Source organism: Narcine bancroftii, chromosome 1, assembly GCF_036971445.1.
Source record: "Narcine bancroftii isolate sNarBan1 chromosome 1, sNarBan1.hap1, whole genome shotgun sequence".
Taxonomy (NCBI): domain Eukaryota; kingdom Metazoa; phylum Chordata; class Chondrichthyes; order Torpediniformes; family Narcinidae; genus Narcine; species Narcine bancroftii.
In genome coordinates, this window is record NC_091469.1 from 26,170,575 (window position 1) to 26,190,592 (window position 20,018).

General features: G+C 36.7%; 1 protein-coding gene across 2 annotated transcripts in view; it reads right to left on the bottom strand.

Moving 5' to 3' along the window:
- The window catches only part of smu1a (SMU1 DNA replication regulator and spliceosomal factor a), a 56,913-nt gene that overhangs the window by 14,885 nt on the left and 22,010 nt on the right, over positions 1-20,018 (bottom strand). For both annotated transcript variants that reach the window (XM_069922849.1, XM_069922852.1), the window contains exon 8: positions 14,231-14,358. In XM_069922849.1, coding sequence (XP_069778950.1) covers positions 14,231-14,358 — 128 coding nt within the window. The remainder of the gene's footprint in view (positions 1-14,230; positions 14,359-20,018) is intronic.

Genomic DNA, 20,018 nt, shown 5'->3' on the forward strand with positions numbered 1-20,018 from the left:
AGGCCCACCGTGGAGAGAGAAGACCGCTCGCTCCCTGAGGTCAGTGGAAGCCCCGAACTCGGGACTACAAAAATGACTCACGGAGCCAAACAAAAGTGCGCAACCGCGCATGCGCGACTCCTCGCACATGCGCGATGCGCAAGACAAAAATAACACTGATGGGAGGGGGGATCAACTGAGGAGTAAATCTCCACAGCTGAAACAGACAACTACAACACAACGGCAAGACTCTCAACAGGAAAACATAGAAAATAACGAGAACAAGAAGGAAGAGAATAAAAATAAGAAATCAAAGAAACAACAAATGACCAACCCAGAGAAAGAAGATCAACACCAAGACACTTTTAATAAAAATAAGAAGACCAAAAATACCCAACAAAATAAAACAAACAACCCAACAAGAAAACCAGAAGAGACAGAGGTAAAGGACACAGATCCTGGAATGGACTCAGAAGAAGAGGAAGAACACAGAGAAATGGGAGATGAAGGGAAGGGCAAGTATATGGATATTTTTTTTAAAAGAATATATGGAAACAGTAAAAGAATGGCAGTCACAAGAATTCAGTGAAATAAAAAGAATAAAAAGTACAGAAGAAAAAGTGAATAGATTAGAGATGATCATGACAGATATAGGAAAAAGAGTAGACAAGGTGGAAGAACGAGAAACAGCCATAGAAATGGAAGTCGATGACTTAAAAAAGAAATTAGAAGAATCTGATAAAAAAGAAAAGAGACACAGGAGCTGTTAGCTCAGAAGATAGATATAATGGAAAATTATAATAGAAGAAACAATATAAAGATAATGGGCCTTAAGGAAGATGAAGAAGGCAAAAATATGAAAGAATTTATAAAAGAATGGATCCCCAGGGTCCTAGGAAGACCAGAATTACAGGAAGAAATGGAAATAGAAAGGGCACACAGAACATTAGCCCCTAAACCACCACCACAACAAAAACCAAGATCCATTATAGTAAAATTCCTAAGATATACAACAAGAGAAAATATATTGGAGTAGGCAATGAAAAAAATAAGAGAGGTCAAAAAAACCACTGGAATACAAGGGTTAAAAATTTTTTTTCTATCCAGATATAAGTTTTGAACTCCTGAAGAAGAGGAAGGAGTTCAATGCAGCAAAAATGACCCTATGGAAAAAAGGTTATAAATTCATGTTAAAATACCCAGCGGTACTTAAAATAGTTATTCCGGGGCAGCAAAGCAAACTATTCTCAGATCCGGAAGAAGCACGAAAATTTGCAGAGCAACTACAAAACAGACAGAGAGATGAAGAAAAGTAACAAGAACAAAAATGACAACAAACTATATGTATGTATATATATGTATGTATGTGTATATATATATATATATATATATATATATATATACCACCTACGGCTCCTAGAACGCTTCCACCAGCGTTGTCTCCGCTCCATCCTCAACATCCATTGGAGCGCTTTCATCCCTAACGTCGAAGTACTCGAGATGGCAGAGGTCGACAGCATCGAGTCCACGCTACTGAAGATCCAGCTGCGCTGGATGGGTCACGTCTCCAGAATGGAGGACCATCGCCTTCCCAAGATCGTGTTATATGGCGAGCTCTCCACTGGCCACCGTGACAGAGGTGCACCAAAGAAAAGGTACAAGGAATGCCTAAAGAAATCTCTTGGTGCCTGCCACACTGACCACCGCCAGTGGGCTGATAACGCCTCAAACCGTGCATCTTGGCGCCTCACAGTTTGGCGGGCGGCAACCTCCTTTGAAGAAGACCGCAGAGCCCACCTCACTGACAAAAGGCAAAGGAGGAAAAACCCAACCAACCAATTTTCCCCTGCAACCGCTGCAACCGTGTCTGCCTGTCCCGCATCGGACTTGTCAGCCACAAACGAGCCTGCAGCTGACGTGGACTTTTTTTACCCCCTCCATAAATCTTCGTCCGCGAAGCCAAGCCAAAGAAAGAAGATATATATATATATATATATATATATATATATATGTATAAAAAAAATAGAGTATATGTAAGAACTAAGAAGGGGAAGAAAGGAAGTAAGGAGGGAATTAAGAGAGTGTCCTTTGTTATATATGAAGATTAAAATCTTTTCTGGGGGTGCTGGGTGGGGAAGAATAACAGTCACTGCGAAATCAGTTGACGCTTGCGAGCGGATTCGCAAATCCAAATGGAGAGGGGAGATGTGGTTGCCCGACAAGGGACAAAGGGCAACTCAGAAAGGGGAGGGACTATTGGGGTTAAAGGAATTTTAGATATGAGAATAGTGGAAATATTTTATGTTTTAGAAATGTTGTCTTATAATGTGCTCAAAAAAAGAAAGCAGAAATGGATAAGAAGGGAAGGTGATGATGAGGAAACGGAAAGGAAAGATAAACAAAGTATGAAATGACTATGTTGAATTATATGACTTTAAATATTAATGGAATGCATAACCAAATCAAAAGGAAGAAAATGTTAAATTTACTGAAAAAAAGAAAATGTATATTCACCTAACGAAGAAGATCAAAAATTTATGCAAGATATTTTTTTGAAGATAGCAGACACGCAAGGGAACATACTAATAGGAGGGGATTTTAACCTTAATTTGGACTCAAACATGGATAAAACTGGAAAAAAACTAACAGAAAGAACAAAGTAACCAAATTTATAATTAAATCAATGCAAGAAATGCAACTTTTGGATATATGGAGGAAACAACACCCAAAGGAAAAGGAATATTCATATTATTCGGGTAGACATAAAACATACTCAAGGATAGACTTATTCCTGTTATCAGCCCACATTCAAGGGAGAGTTAGGAAAACGGAATATAAAGCTAGACTATTATCGGACCACTCACCCCTATTATTGGCAATAGAGCTAGAGGACATACCACCAAGAATGTATAGATGGAGATTAAACTCCATGCTACTTAAAAGACAGGATTTTAGAGAATTCATTGAACGACAAATTAAAATGTACTTTGAAATAAATATGGAATCAGTGAAAGATAAGTTTATACTATGGGACGCAATGAAAGCGTTCATCAGAGGGCAAATATGTAACTAAGATGAAGAAGGACTAAAATCGGGAAACAGAACGGTTGGAAAGGGAAATAACAAATATATAAAAAGAATTAGCAATAAAGGAAGATACAACTAAAAGAAGAGAATTGGCAGATAAAAAAATAAAATATGAAACACTACAAACATATAAGGTGGAGAAGAACATAATGAAGACAAAACAGAAATATTATGAACTAGGAGAAAAAAACACACCAAACTCTAGCGTGGCAGCTTAAGACAGAACAAACTAAAAGAATGGTATTGGCATTAAGGAAAAAGGACAAGCAAATTACATATAATCCAACTGAGATGAATGAAAACTTCAGGGAATTCTACGAGCAACTATATCAAACTGAAAACCAAGGGAAAGAAGACAAAATAGATGAATTTCTATCTAAAATTGAACTACCGAAATTACAAATAGAGGAGCAAAATAAATTAATAAAACCATTTGAAATAGAAGAATTACAGGAGATAATAAAAAAACTACCGAACAATAAAACACCAGGAGAGGATGGATTCCCAATAGAATTCTATAAAACATTTAAAGACTTATTAATTCCTCCCCTTCTGGAAGTAATCAACCAGATTGATAAAACACAAAGCATACCAGATTCATGCAAAACAGCAATAATTACAGTAATACCAAAGACAGGGAAAGATCCACTTGCACCAGCGTCATATAGACCAATATCTTTACTTAACACAGATTATAAGATAATAGCTAAACTATTAGCAAACAGATTAGCCGACTATGTACCAAAAATAGTAAATCTAGACCAAACTGGATTTATTATAAAAAGACGAACAACAGACAATATCTGTCAATTTATTAACTTAATTCATGCAGTAGAAGGAAATAAAACGCCAACAGTAGCGGTTGCTTTAGACGCAGAGAAGGCCTTTGACAGAGTAGAATGGAATTATTTATTCAAAGTACTACAAAAATTCAGTTTACCAGAGAAGTATATTAATTGGATTAAAGCATTATATAAGGGGCCATTGGCGAAAGTGACAGTAAATGGATATATATCAAAACAATTTAACTTAAGCAGATCAACAAGGCAGGGATGTCCACTATCTCCCTCACTGTTCGTGTTAGCTATAGAACCACTAGCAGAACTGATAAGAACAGAAAATAAAATAAAAGGGATAAAAATAAAAGACAAGGAATATAAAATCAGTTTATTTGCAGATGATGTTATAGTATACTTAACAGAACCAGAAATATCAATAAAAGAATTATAAGAAATTGAAGGAATATGGAGAAGTGTCGGGTTACAAGATTAACGTAAATAAAAGTGAAGCAATGCCCGGAAGAAGAATTAAGATATAAGGAAGGACCGGAAATGATGACGTGTCAGCCATATCTGTAGCTCTAAAAGAAAAATCAAGAAAAAACGAAAGAAAATGAAACATAAAAACCCCTGAAAGAAAAACAAAACCCACCCCCCACCCACAAAGCCCCCCATCTGACCAGAGAGTGATCAGAGAAAAAAGAGATAATACTAAACCTACCCCCATGTCTTCAGATGGCAGCTCCTAATATTAAGATAAGATCCACCACCTAAACTTATAAAAAGGATAACTCAAGCTAAAATCAAATGCTAAATATTGAAAGAAAAATATTTAAAAAGAAATAAAAGAAAAATCGTAATTGTGTAGTACCTGCTGATAAAACAAAGTCATAAAGAGTTAAATCATTTTAAAATTACTTTATGAAGAAAGACAAAGAGAAAATGGCGAATGTAAAAAAAACCATGAAAAGTTTTAATAAACAAAAAATAAAAAATCGCCATTTTCAGTAACTCAGAAATAAAATAGTAAAGAATATAATTATATTATTAGTATAGATTAATATAAAATTAAACATACACTTATATAATTAAAAAAAAATTTCTCACAGAGGAGAAAGAAAATATATAAAAATGTGTTAAAGATGAACAGGATAATTAGAGCTATAATGATCTATTACTTTTCGAATGGTCAGAAATCAGAACCTGAAAAAGACCGATATCTACCGCATTTTTTAATCGGTCACTCGGGCTGAGAGGTCGCGCTAGACGGGAAATTAGCCGACAGGTAGTTCCGTGCTGCAGACACGGAGTCGAATATTTGACGAGCTTGGTTCTCCGGAGAAATCCTGAGCCTCACAGGATACAGGAGCGCAGGTTTCAGTTTCTTCTCAAAACATTCGGACATCAGATCTTTAAACAGTCTTCGAGCCCGTACTACCTCCGGACTAAAATCTTCATAGGCTCTTTGACTAAAGCCACGAACAGTCACATTTCCAAGTCTTCTGGCTGTACGAATCAATCTTTGGTTAACCCTTTATATACTGGAGGGTTGACCTAAGTAATGGATCAAAACATTAATTTTGTCTCTTGGAATGCTAATGGTCTAAACAACATGTTTAAAAGGAGGAAGGTCTTTAAAGTATTCCAGAGACTGAAAGCACAGATTATTTTTTTACAGGAGACTCATGTGAGGAAGGAGGATAATCTGCATTTTTTTAAATCTTGGAAAGGCCCACAATTTCATGCCAACTCATGCTCTAAGACTCGAGGTGTATCTATTTTTATTGATCCCTCTATTACATTTGTTCAACATGACATCACTGTAGACCCTAACGGCAGATTCTTATTGGTTACTGGGTTATTATTCAATATTAAGGTTGTCATGGTTAATGTTTATGCCCCGAATGTAGATCACCCTGAGTTTTTTAGATCTTTGTTTACTATTTTACCCAATCTAAATGAATATCATTTAATAATGGGTGGGGATTCTAACTGTTGTCTGAATCCCCTGCTAGATAGGTCGAAACCTTCACAGCTCCTACCGAATAAATCGGCTACATATATTAACTCTTTCCTTACTAACTCTGGAGCTGTTGATATTTGGAGATTTCTTCACCCGACAGATAAAGAGTTTTCCTTTTTTTCTCATGTATACCATTCATACTCGAGAATTGATCACTTTTTTATTGATTCACGTTTTATTCCACTTGTAACTGCTTGTAAGTATGACATTATAGCCATTTCGGATCACTCTCCATTACAACTCTCTCTTAAATTCAAAGACTCTGTTTCTACTATTAAGCACTGGCGTTTTGATGTTACATTATTGCAAGATTTAGACTTTGTTAAATTTATGAAAGAACAAATTAACTTTTTCTTTTCAACAAATTACACTACGGAAATTTCTTATGGAATATTGTGGGATACATTCAAGGCTTATATTCGTGGTCAAATTATTTCTTACTCAGTAGCTTTGAAGAAATGCATCAATAACAAGATTCATCTATTGGTTGAGAAGATTAAAGACATTGATAAGAAATATGTGACTGATCCTACTGAAGAACTTTACAAACAAATAATTGAACTGCAGATGGAATATAATTTGTTACTTACATTTTCGATTGAAAACCAGTTAATTAGATCTAAATCTGATTTTTATGTGCATAGTGAGAAATCGGGTAAACTGTTGGTTAATCATCTGAAGAATATTTCAGCTAGACGCCAAATTGTGGAGATTCGCAAACAGAATGGAGAACTGACTGTTAACCAGGAAGAGATAAATCAATCTTTCCAAAATTTTTATACATCCTTATATAGTACAGAATCCCCTCAAGACCTTAGTAATATGTTTAATTTTTTAGAACATTTGAAACTCCAAAAAGTATTACCTCAAGATAACTTAGAATTAAGTAAACCCATTACAGATTCGGAGATCAATAATACTATTTTCTCACTGAACTCGGGGAAAGCACCAGGTCCCGATGGATATTCTGTGGAATTTTATAAAGCTTTTTCTTCTACTCTCTCTCCCTGGCTGATTAAGATGTTTGATGAATCTATCACATTGGGTAAACTACCACAATCATTTTACAGAGCTACAATTTCTCTAATCTTGAAAAAAAATAAAGACCCGACCGAATGTTCTTCTTATAGACCTATTTCTTTGTTGAATGTTGATTCTAAGATCTTCTCTAAAATTCTAGTGACAAGGCTAGAGAAGATATTACCATATATTATCTCTGAAGACCAGACTGGATTCATTAAAAATCGTTATTCCTCCTTTAATATTAGAAGATTGATGAATATTATTTACACTCCTTCACATAAGTCTTCAGAATGTGTTATTTCACTAGATGCTGAGAAGGCCTTCGATAGAGTAGAATGGCCTTATTTATTTACAGTTCTTGAAAAATTTAATTTTAGTCCGATATTTATATCTTGGATTAAACTTCTTTATAATTCCCCAGTTGCTTCGGTTTTTACTAATACCCAAAGATCGCCATATTTTCGATTATTTCGGGGCACCAGGCAAGGGTGCCCCCTTAGCCCTTTATTATTTAACTTAGCTTTAGAACCTTTGGCAATTGCTATCAGAGAAGCACCCAATATTACTGGTATTATTCGTTGCAGGGATATTCATAAAGTATCACTATATGCAGATGATTTATTGTTATATATTTCCAATCCTGAAAATTCTATTCCTGCAGTTTTATCTTTATTAGCCCAATTTAGTAATTTTTCGGGATATAAACTGAACTTAAATAAAAGTGAATTATTCCCTTTTAATGGATGGGTTCCTATTTATGATAGTTTGCCTTTTAAAATAGCTAGAGACCATTTTATATATTTAGGGATTAAGATTACTAAAAAACATAAAGATTTGTTTAGGACTAATTTTTTCCCTCTATTGGACCTGATCGGCAGTTTACTTACCAATTGGTCACCATTATCCCTATCCATGATAGGCCGAATTAATGCTATTAAGATGATGATCTTACCTAAATTTTTATATATATTCCAAGCTATACCTATTTTTGTTCCTAAATCTTTTTTTGATAAGGTCGATTCTAAATTGTCCTCGTATATCTGGCAAAACAAGAATCCTAGATTGGGGAAAAAATATTTACAGAAATCTAAACTAGAGGGAGGGTTGGCATTACCCAACTTTAGAATTTATTACTGGGCAATTAATATTAGTTACTTAAGGTATTGGTTGAATTATTCAGAATTTTCTCTAAATCCCCATTGGGTAAATTTAGAAATTAAACCGATACAAAATTTTTCAATTAGCTCTATTTTGGGAGCTGCTCTCCCTTTTACTCTTACTAAATTATATAAACAAATTGATAATCCAATGGCTAAACGTACACTACGTATATGGTTTCAATCCCGGAGATTTTTTGGCCTAAGTCATTTTATCTTGGAAACTCCTATTGTACTAAATTTCCTTTTTCATCCCTCTCTAATTGATCAAGCTTATTTACTCTGGAAAGTTAAAGGTATAACATGCTTTTCGGATTTATTCTTGGATAACTCTTTCATGTCATTTGAACAATTATCCATGAAATATGATTTACCTCGATCTCATTTCTTTCGATATTTGCAGATTAGGAGTTTCTTAGTTTCGACTTTACCCTCTTTTCCCAATCGGGAGACTATGACTGTTTTAGAGGATATACTATATTCAAAATTCCCTCCAAAAGGTGTGATATCTAAATTATATAATATAATTACAAAAATAAATTCTGGGACTTTTGAAAAGTTTAAAAATGATTGGGAAAGAGAACTCAACCTTCATATTTCCAATGAAAATTGGAATAAAATTCTGCGACTGGTAAACTCTTCTCTATGTGCAAAACATTCACTAATACAGTTTAAAGTTGTTCATAGAGCTCATATGTCTAAAGATAAACTCCATCGCTTTTATTCTCATATCGATCCTATATGTGATAAATGTCAATTGGAAATAGCTTCCCTTACACATATGTTTTGGTCCTGTCCCTCTTTACAGAATTATTGGAAGGAAATTTTTTCCATTATATCTACTGTTTTGAATATTGATTTACAACTACATCCCATTACTGCAATTTTTGGATTACCTATGATATATTTGACTTATTTATCTCTTCCTGCGGATCGTATGATTGCTTTTCTTACACTAATGGCTAGAAGATCTATACTATTGAATTGGAAAGAGGTTAATCCTCCCACTGTTTTCCAATGGTTTACCCAAACTATACTATGTTTAAATTTAGAGAAAATTAGAAACTCTGTCTATGAATCCCCTTCTAAGTTTGAGTTAACCTGGCGACCATTTATTCAATATTTTCATTTGTGGTGAGTTGATCTGGCTCTGTTTTCTTTCTATGATTATGTATGATAATTGGGCAGTAAGATGAGATCGGAGTGATCGGCGTGGTTTAGCTATATCTGTAGGTTTTTTTTTTAAGTTTTTTTAATTCAGATTTGTTTTTTCTTCTTTTTTGGGTTTTTTTTTCTCTTTTTTTTCATATATTGTTATTAATTATATCTTTTTTTTTTAGAGATAGTTCACACCCTAAACTGAACTAAATTTTTTTTTATGATATATTTTTATTCTGTAATATTATTGTTTAATATCTCTGTATTAATTCATTACTTACTATGTATTTTTTATATCTCTTTGAACTGTATGTGTTTATAAATTATAATAATAATAAAAAGATTGAAAAAGAAAGAAAAGTGAAGCAATGCCAATGAATAATGCAGATTTCTCAAAATTTAAGAAGGAATAACCATTCAGATGGCAAATGCAAGCAATAAGATACCTAGGTATACAAATAAATAAAAATCTCGGCCATCTATATAAACTCAATTACCATCCATTAATGAAAAAATTACAAGACGACTTAGAGCATTGGAAAGACTTACCACTAACACTGATAGGAAGGATAAACTGTATTAAAATAAATATTTTCCCAAGGATACAATACCTATTTCAGTCATTACCAATACACCTAACAGAGAAATTCTTCAAGGAGTTAAAGAAAATAATAAGGAAATTCTTATGGAAAGGGGGGAAACCGAGGATAGCACTAAATAAATTAACAGAATGGTACAAACAAGGAGGCTTACAACTACCAAACTTTAAGAATTATTATAGAGCCGCACAATTAAGATACCTATCAGATTTTTATCAAACAAGGGAAAAACCAGATTGGACCAGATTAGAACTAGATAAAATAGGGGAGAAGATACCTGAACATATACTATATAAATGGGATGAAAAATTGGTGCAACGTAGGAATTCACCGATATTGCATCATCTGCTCAACATTTGGAAGAAGATTCATGTAGAAAAGAATAAAACAAATTACCAACTATCAAAACTAATATTGACGCAAAATCAGCTAATCCCTTTCACAATAGATAACCTTTCCTTTAGAGAATGGGAGAGAAAAGGATCAAAAGAATAGAAAATTGTTTTCCGGGAAATAAATTATTATCCTTTGAACAAATGAAAGATAAATATAATATAAATCATGATACAATGTTTGCATACTACCAACTGAAAACCTACTTGAAGGACAAATTGGGAAACAGTCTGAGGTTACCAGAAGGAAGCAATTTTGAATATGTGATTACAGACACAATGATAATTTAAAAATATGTAACACTTTTTACCCCCTCCATAAATCTTCGTCCGCGAAGCCAAGCCAAAGAACAAACATGTACATCAAACTGCAAGAAAAGGAGAACGAGGAAACAAACGGTAAACCTAAACAAAAATGGGAACAAGATCTAAACAAAGATAAAGAATGAAACATGGGAGAAGCTATGCTCCGGAACTATGAGAAATACAATAAACACGAGGTTACGCATGATACAATATAACTGGATACACAGGCTATACTTCACACCTCAAAAGTTAAATAAATGGGACCCAACAGTATCAGACAGATGTTTTCGCTGTAAAAAGGAAACGGGAACAACAATTCATGCAATTTGGACATGTGAGAAAGTGGAAAAATTTTGGGAAGATCTAAACCAGATATTAAATAAAATCACAAAAAGCAATATACAAAAAAACCCAGAGACCTTCCTCCTAAGTAATATAAGAAACAAAGAATTTGGACTCGATTTGGATGGAGCACAAAAAAGATTTGTTACGATAGCCCTAGCTGTAGCAAAAAAATGTATTATGTCAACCTGGAAATTAGAAGACAACTTGAGAATACAACAATGGTATATAGAAATGAATAAATGTATTCCATTAGAAAAAATAACATATAATTTAAGAAATAACATTACAATATTCAAACAAATATGGGAGCCATACATGAAACACAATAGAGAAATCCTACCATGGACTTCCACCACCTAAACTGACAGAAGGAGAAGACAACGAAAAGAACTGACTCAGTAAAATTTCTTGTTTATTTTTATTAAGTGACAACATTGTTTAACGGGTTTAATGTATCTTATAGATTGAACTTCAAATAAATGAGGAAGGGGGTGAGGGAGGGAGGACAGGGAGGGGCGGAAAAGAGGGAAAAAAACGAAACTATATATATTTAAGAAGAAAAATGTCCGTATGTATCTTGGTCAATATGGTTTATAGTGTGAAAAATAAAAAAAATTTAAAAAAAAACAAGTATACAGGCACGGTGACTACCAACATAAGCAAGTGGATTGACGATGTAACAGTGATTAAATGTTACACAGCCAGGGCAAATCAATAGCTAGACACAGAGCTTGTGATACAAGATTGCATTAAGATCAAGACTGAACTCTCCATGCAATCAGGAAGGTAAACCATGGGTACACACAGAGAATCCAGACACTTGGGTGATACCAGCCACATGAGGTACATGATAGGATATTCAAACAAACATTGTCTTTAAGTCAACCTTTTGGATCAGCGATAACAATGTCTCCATGACTGACAGGTTGAATACCTTCTACGCACAGTTTGATGAGAAAAACAAGGTGACATCAAAGAAAGTCTTGTGTCCTCCTGAAGAACAGGCAGCCTGCATAGCTGCGGCTGAGGTGCAAAAGATTCTATCCAGGGTGAACACAAAAAAGCAGCAGTTCCAGACAACATACCTGGTTGGGTGTAGAAGGTCTGTACAGCTCAGCTGACAGAAGTTGTAAAAGACATCTATAACATCTCCCCACAAGTTTCAAGGCAGCCACCATCATACCCATGCCTAAGTAAGTGACGGAAATCAGACTAATTGACTACCAGCCAGTGGCACTGACATCTATGATCATGAAGTGCTTTGAGCAGATGGTGATAGAATGCATCAAAAAGCACCTTCCAGCAACACTGGACCCGTTCCAGTTTGCCTACCGTCCAAACCGGTCCACAGATTATATGACCCTTGACCCTCCACTCTGTCCTGATCCACCTAGAGAATGAAGCCTCATACACCAGACTGCTTGGCTATCAACACGATCATACCTCAGAGCCTGGTGGATAAACTCCTTGCTAGGACTTAACACCCCTCTCTGTAACTGGATTCTGGACTCCTTGATGGGTTGGTAACAAAACCTCAAGCCCCATCACACTAATAAGCACTAGAACACCACAGGGCTGTGTGCTCAGCTCACTATTGTTCACACTGCTAACTCATGACTGCACTGCCACATTCATTTCCAACAGAATCATCAAATTGGAGATGACACAACAGTTCTCATCAGCAAAAACTGAGTCGCATTGCAGAGAGATGGTTGAAAGGCTCATCAAATGGTGAAAGAACAACCACCTGAGTCTCAATGTGGACAAAACGAAGGAGATGTTTGTGGACCTCAGGATGAAGGTCTCTATATCAACAGTTTAATTATGCAGAGCACAAAGTTCCGAGATGTGCATCTCGGACTCACAACACCTCCTCATTAGTCAGGAAAGTGCAGCAGTGCCTCCACTTCCTAGGCAGGCTAAAGAGGGCTAGGCTACCAGTCCCTAACTTGATCACCTTTTACAGGAGCAATGTCCTGTCTAGCTGCTTCATTGTATGGCACGGCAGCAACGTAGCTTCAGACTTGAAGTCTACACAAAGGATTATTAGAACAGCTGAGAAGATCATGGGTCTCCCTTTCCTCCATCGATAACATTCACGAGGAGCATCACCTAAATAGAGCTCCAGAAAAGGCTCAAGACCCTTTCCATCCAGCCAACAGTATCTGCAACCCACTACCATCACGAAGGAGGTAGAGGAGCATCGAAATCAGGACTGTCAGGTGGAGAAATAGCTTCTTCCAGCAGACTGATGAACAATCCCCTGAAGTCACCCCAAACATTTAATTATAGATTTATTTTAATTATTTATGTGATCATTAGGTATTTTTGTGCGTGCACCGTGGTCTGGAGAGATGTTGTTTCATTAGATTGTATATGTACAATCATGTGCAGAATGGAGTGCTGAGAAAGGGGAAGTAAGTTGATAGGCATATTGGTGATGGGCAGATGGAACCAGGCAGGAGAATGAGTGTGGGTAATGAAAGGGGTGGAACATCTGAATAAGAAAGAAAGAATCTGATAGACTGGCGCAGTGGGAAAGGATCATAGAGTCCAGGCTACATGATGAAAGTTGAAATTATTTTCATCCTTTTAACTCTTTCAATTGCTCCCAATTTTTTCCCCCCAAATCAGAGGTGTAACCACGGTACACACACAGGGCACCAGCTGTACCTGACCATCTTTGGCTGCATGGAACCGTCCTTCTTTCACACCTACTCTGGCATGTCTCCGCTACATTGATAGCTGCATTGGAGCTGTTTCATGCTGAACCCTTCAATTGTATCACCTTTGCACAAACCCACCCTTTCAAATTCACCCAGACCACCTCTAACACTTCTCTTTATTTTAAACATATGCCTCAACCCAAGGACAAACTAACTAGAGATATTGATTATGAACCCACTGATTCCTACAACTATTTTGACTACAATTCCTCCATCATCTCCTGTAAGGAACTATGCCTTTTTCTGTTTCAACGTCTGTTACATCTTTCCACAAGACGAGGCATTCCTCCCTGTTTCCATCCACCCCATACCAGTCTCTGTCTCACCCTTTGCTTTTCACTTCTAGAGTGGCCTCTATGCTCAATCCTGATGCAGATCTCAACCCAAAATGCTGGCTGCCTCTTCACCTCTAGATGCCTGACCCACTGAACTCTTCCAAAAGTTTATTTTTTGCTCAACATTTATACTGTTTTAATCTATTTTAACCTCCTGAGATTGATTATTAATCAATCTTTGTACAAAGCTCAAATGGTGTGCCCCAGCACAGAATGAGATTAATCTCCATGAGAATGGATGGAATACTTACTGATTTGTTAACACCAAACATCATAATCCAAAACAACATTAAAACAAATGTGAAATAAATGAAATCTTACCGGATTGTTTGATCAAAAGATGCACTGAGAATCTGACTGCTGTCTTTGGAAAAACTAAGGCAGGTCACTCCTTTACTGTGAGCACGTTCAAATCGGCGTAGACACTGACCACTCTGTATCTTCCACACCTGTGGAGCAACCAACATATTAATTAAGAATTTTGTATTTTATCAGGGTTGCTAAAGAACTTTTCTATTTACATTGCAAAATACCTTTATTTCATGTTAATAAAGCCCCATTTTAAAATATTTTTTTCAGCTGCCAACCTCATCCTTGGTCTAGATAGAGCAGGGAAGACAAACATTCGGCAGACTGTGGTCATGCTAGCCAGAATCCAAATTCCTTAGCACTTTCGATTCATTTCTTGTTTCACTTTCTTGAGAGTGAAAATTGAATCTGCTTCCACATTCTTTTCACAAGTGAATTCCAAGTCATGAATGCTTATGCGATAAAAATATATCTGGTCATCACATTCATCTAATACATTGATAATCTCAAGATTTAAAGATTACATTTATCCGCATGTCTCCAGTAAATCAACTGTAGGCTTGGGAGCTGCTGCTCAAGCAGGTAACATGCCAATGGAGTCAGCAGATGCTGAAAAACTGGAGCATCATGTAAAATGCTGGAGGAACCTAGCAGATCAGGCAGCATCCATGGAAGGCAAAAGGTAGTCAACGTTTTGGGTTATGCATGCCATGGAGTCAAGTTAAAGTGAGAATTTATTTTATTGAATTTAACAATTGAACTTTAACTTTTATATCAAGATCAGCCAATGCAGGAAAAGTTTAGTGATGTAGAGTTAACTTACATATGGGGATCCTCAACAATAAATAAACTATAACAGAAGTCTTGGAAAATTTCTTAACTGAGATCATGATCTCAGAAGTTGAGGTTATGTTGGGAGAAATTTTTACAGATTCTGAATTTCAGAGCAAATTGAGAAGTGGAAGCTGGTAGTGGAGTTCTCATAACACAGGAAAAATGAACAGTGTTAACTGTTAAATGAAAACTGTTACAGAACAGAATAGGGCAGTAAAGTCAAGCAATTACTCTTCTGGAAGGCTTAGCTTGCTGTGAGTATTACATAGGAAGTAAGAACAAGAGTAGGCCAAAAATGGCCCATTGAGCCTGCTCCGCCATTCAATAAGATCATGGCTGATCTAATTTATGACCTAACTCCACCTACCTGCCTTCTCCCAATATCCCCTAAATCCTTTATCATGTAAAAATTTATCTAACCAAATTTAAAATATGTTTAATGAAGCAGCCTCAACCACTTCCCTGGTTAGAGAATTCCAAACATTCACTACTCTCTGGGAAAAACTATTTTTCCTCATCTCTGTCCTAAATCTACTCCCCCGAATCTTGAGTCTGTGTCCTCTCATTTTAGTTTCCCCGGCCAGCTCAAAAAACCTTCCTACATCTATCCTATCCATACCCTTCATAATCCTATATGTTTCTATAAGATCTCCTCTCATTCTTCTGAACTCGAGCGAATACAATCCTAGACGATTTAATCTTTCATTGTAAGTCAACCCCTTCATCCCAGGGATCAACCTAGTAAACCTCCTCTGGACCGTCTCCAAAGCCAGTATATCCTTCCTCAAATATGGAGACCAGAACTGGACACAGTACTCCAGGTGCGGTCTCACCAGTACCTTATACAGTTGCAACATTACCTCCCTACTCCTGAATTCAATTCCTCTAGCGATGAAGGCCAACATTACATTTGCCTTCTTAATAACCTGCTGCACCTGCAACCTAACTTTTTGCGATTCATGCACAAGCACTACCAAGTCTCTCTGCACAACAGCATGCTGTAGTTTTTCACCCTTTAAATAATATTCAGCTTTTATTTTTCTTGCCAAAGTGGGTAACCTCACACTTACTAACATTGTACTCCATCTGCCAGACCTTTGCCCACTCATCCAGCTTAACTATATCCCTCTGCAGACTCTCCACATCCTCATTACAATTTGCTCTTCCACTCAATTTGGTGTCATCCGCAAACTTGGCCACACCACATTTTGTCCCCTCCTCCAAGTCATCAATGTAAATGATGAACAGTTGTGGGCCTAGCCCCGACCTCTGCGGCACCCCACTTACCACTCTCTGCCAACCTGAAAAACTCCCACTTATCCCGACTCTCTGCCTCCTGTCAGACAACCAATTTTTAACCCAGGCTAATATACTTCCCCGGACTCCACTTTCCTGTAACTTACTGATAAATCTCTTGTGCGGCACCTTATCAAACACTTTCTGGAAATCCAAATATACAACATCAACCTGTTCCCCTCTATCCACCGCACCTCAAAGAATCCTAACAAGTTTGTCAAACAAGATCTTCCCTTTCTAAAACCATGCTGCGTCTGCCTGATTGAACCCTTACATTCCAAAAGTTTCACTATTTCATCTTTAATGACGGCTTCAAGCATTTTTCCAACTACAGACGTCAAGCTAATTGGCCGATAATTTCCAGTCTTCTGCCTACATCCCTTCTTAAAAAGTGGCGTGACATTTTGCCGGGACCTGCTCAGAATCCAAGGAATTTTGGTATATGACCACCAATGCATCAACTATAACTTCTGTCATTTCCTTCAGAACCCTTGGATGCATATAATCAGGACCAGGTAATTTGTCTGGATTTAGTCCCATTAGTTTCTCCATCACTCCTTCCTTTGTAACAACTATTTTATCAAGGCCCTCCCCAACATTCGCATCCTTAACTCCGCACTTGGGCATACCGGACGTGTCTTTCACCGTGAAGATTGACAAAATATTTGTTCAATGCCTCGGCCATTTCCTCATTTTTTGCTACCAGCTTTCCTTTCTCATCCTCTGGCCACCCTCTTCCGTTTTATATATTTATAAAATTTTTTGCTTTCTGTTTTTATATTTTGTGCCAATTTACTTTCATAATTCTTTTTCCATTTCTTATTACCTGCTTTGTAACCCCTTGTTGTCTCTTAAAGTTATCCCAATCTTCCAGTTTCCCATGCTCTTTGCAGCTTTGTACACCTGCGCCTTCAATTTTATACTCTCCTTTATTTCCTTTGTTAACCACCTTGCTACCCTTTTTCCTGAACGGAATATATTTTTGTTGAGCAGTACAAAATATTTCTTTGAAAATCTTCCACTGTTCCTCAACTCTTTCATTAATTAGCCTGTGCTCCCAGTCCACTCTGCCCAATTCCTCCCACATCCTATGGTAGTCACCCCTGTTTAAGCATAATATATTAGTTTTAGATCTAACTATTTCCCCTTCCATCTGAATGAGAAATTCAATCATACTATGATCGTTATTTCCCAAATGGTTTCTGACTATTACATCATTTACTCTACCTATCTCATTGCACAACACTAGATCCAGGAGAACATTTTCTCTTGTTGGTTCCTTAACATGCTGTTCAAGAAAGCTATCGCGGATGCATTCTATGAAGTCCTCTTCCAGACTCCCATGACCAACTTGATTTTCCCAATCTATGTGGAAGTTAAAGTCCCCCATGACTACTGTCGTATCATTATTACATGCCTCACTTAACTCTATTTATTTCCTGTGCCACTAAACTATTGTTGATCATTCAGAGTACAGTCTTTATGTAGGTAACAGTGGTACCAAGCAATAAGATGATCATGTAGATGAAGATTAACAATCACAATAAGAATCCAAAAGTTCTTTATTTTAATTGTTTCCACAAGACATGAGAAGTGATAATTCCTGGATTAGTACTGCAGTATGTGGTAAAGATGAGGATGGATTCACACCTCAAAAGTTAAATAAATGGGACCCAACAGTATCTGACAGATGTTTTTGCTGTAAAAAGGAAATGGGAACAACAATTCATGCAATCTGGACATGTGAAAGTGAAAAGATTTTGGGAAGATCTAAACCAGATATTAAATAAGATGAGGATGGATTCCTGGATTCTTCTTCTTCTTTGGCTTGGCTTCGCGGACGAAGATTTATGGAGGGGGTAAAAGTCCACGTCAGCTGCAGGCTCGTTTGTGGCTGACAAGTCCGATGCGGGACAGGCAGACACGGTTGCAGCGGCTGCAGGGGAAAATTGGTTGGTTGGGGTTGGGTTTTTCCTCCTTTGCCTTTTGTCAGTGAGGTGGGCTCTGCGGTCTTCTTCAAAGGAGGTTGCTGCCCGCCAAACTGTGAGGCGCCAAGATGCACGGTTTGAGGCGATATCAGCCCACTGGCGGTGGTCAATGTGGCAGGCACCAAGAGATTTCTTTAGGCAGTCCTTGTACCTTTTTACTGCAGTATGTGGTAAAGATGAGGATGGATTCCTGGATTAGTACTGCAGTATGTGGTAAAGATGAGGATGGATTCCTGGATTAGTACTGCAGTATGTGGTAAGATGAGGATGGATTCCTGGATTAGTACTGCAGTATGTGGTAAAGATGAGGATGGATTCCTGGAATAGTACTGCGGTATGTGGTAAAGATAAGAATGGATAGAAAAAAGAGGATTTAATTCATTGCAAGAATCAGGAAGACATGGAAAACCCAATGGCATAGTTTGATTCACATTGTGACAGCAAAGCAACTTTTACCGTTACCTCAATTTTGCTTTTTCTAGAAAGGGATAAGATAGCAGTCCACAAATAAAGGCACAAGGAAGCATTTCAGAGCTATTAAAATTATGCAGTGGCAAAAAAAAAATCAAAGGAAGCCATATTGTAAGTGAACGTAATGTAGAAAGGATGTAAGAAATTACTAATGAATACAAAATTAATTAATTCACTTGAAAAGACCATCAGTACATGGAATCAACCAGTCTATCAATGATCTGCACAAGTCAGGAAGATTAATTTTGCTGAAATCTGTACAGGCTACATTTCAAATCTTTATTTACCATAAAAAATCAGAGGGAGATGTGACACAGGATTTATCCAATCTATTACTGATAATGCCAAATTGCTTTTGTTACTTTTTAATAATTTTTTATTTTTCACACTGTGAACCATATCAACCAAAATATGCACAAACATTTCCCATCAAATTTACACTGTGGTCTTTTCTCCCCTATTTTTCCCCTTTCCCTCCCTCCCCTCTACCCACCCCCCTCCAAAACCCATAAATATTCAACATTTACAATACAATAAAACCATAAAACAATATCTTCACACAAAGGAAAATAAACAAGAAAAATGCATCATCTATTTATTACACACTGAATCTAGTTGTTTTGTCTTATCATTTTCATTCTCATTTTAGGGGATGGAGGTTGTAAGCAAGCTCTCTCTGATATGTTCCATGTATGGTTCCCAAATTTGTTCAAACATTGTGACTTTATTTTTTAAATTATATGTTATTTTTTCCAATGGAATTCATTTCCATGTACCATTGCTGTATACTCATGCTATGTTCCATTTTCCAAGTTGACATTATACAATTTTTTGCTATCGCTAAGGCTATCATAATGAATTTTTATTTTCACTTTATCCAATTTGATGCCTACTTCTTATGTTACTTTAAATACTCACAGCAATCCTAATGCAAAACAAAAAGTGACTTGCAATGGTGCAGATATTAATGAAAAAAGAAGGTAGGCTCAAGAGTGGGAAAGAAACTATTATTGAACCTAGAGGTGCTAGTTTTCAGACTTCTGTACCTCCTGCCGGAAGGGAGCAGTGAGAAGAGGTTGTGACCAGGGTGAAGGTTCGTTCTGATGTTGGCTTGTCCTCTTGTGACAGTGCTTCACATGGATTTCTACAATGGATGGGAGGTCAGAACCTGTGATGGATCTGGTTATGTTTGCTACCTTTTGGATTCATGC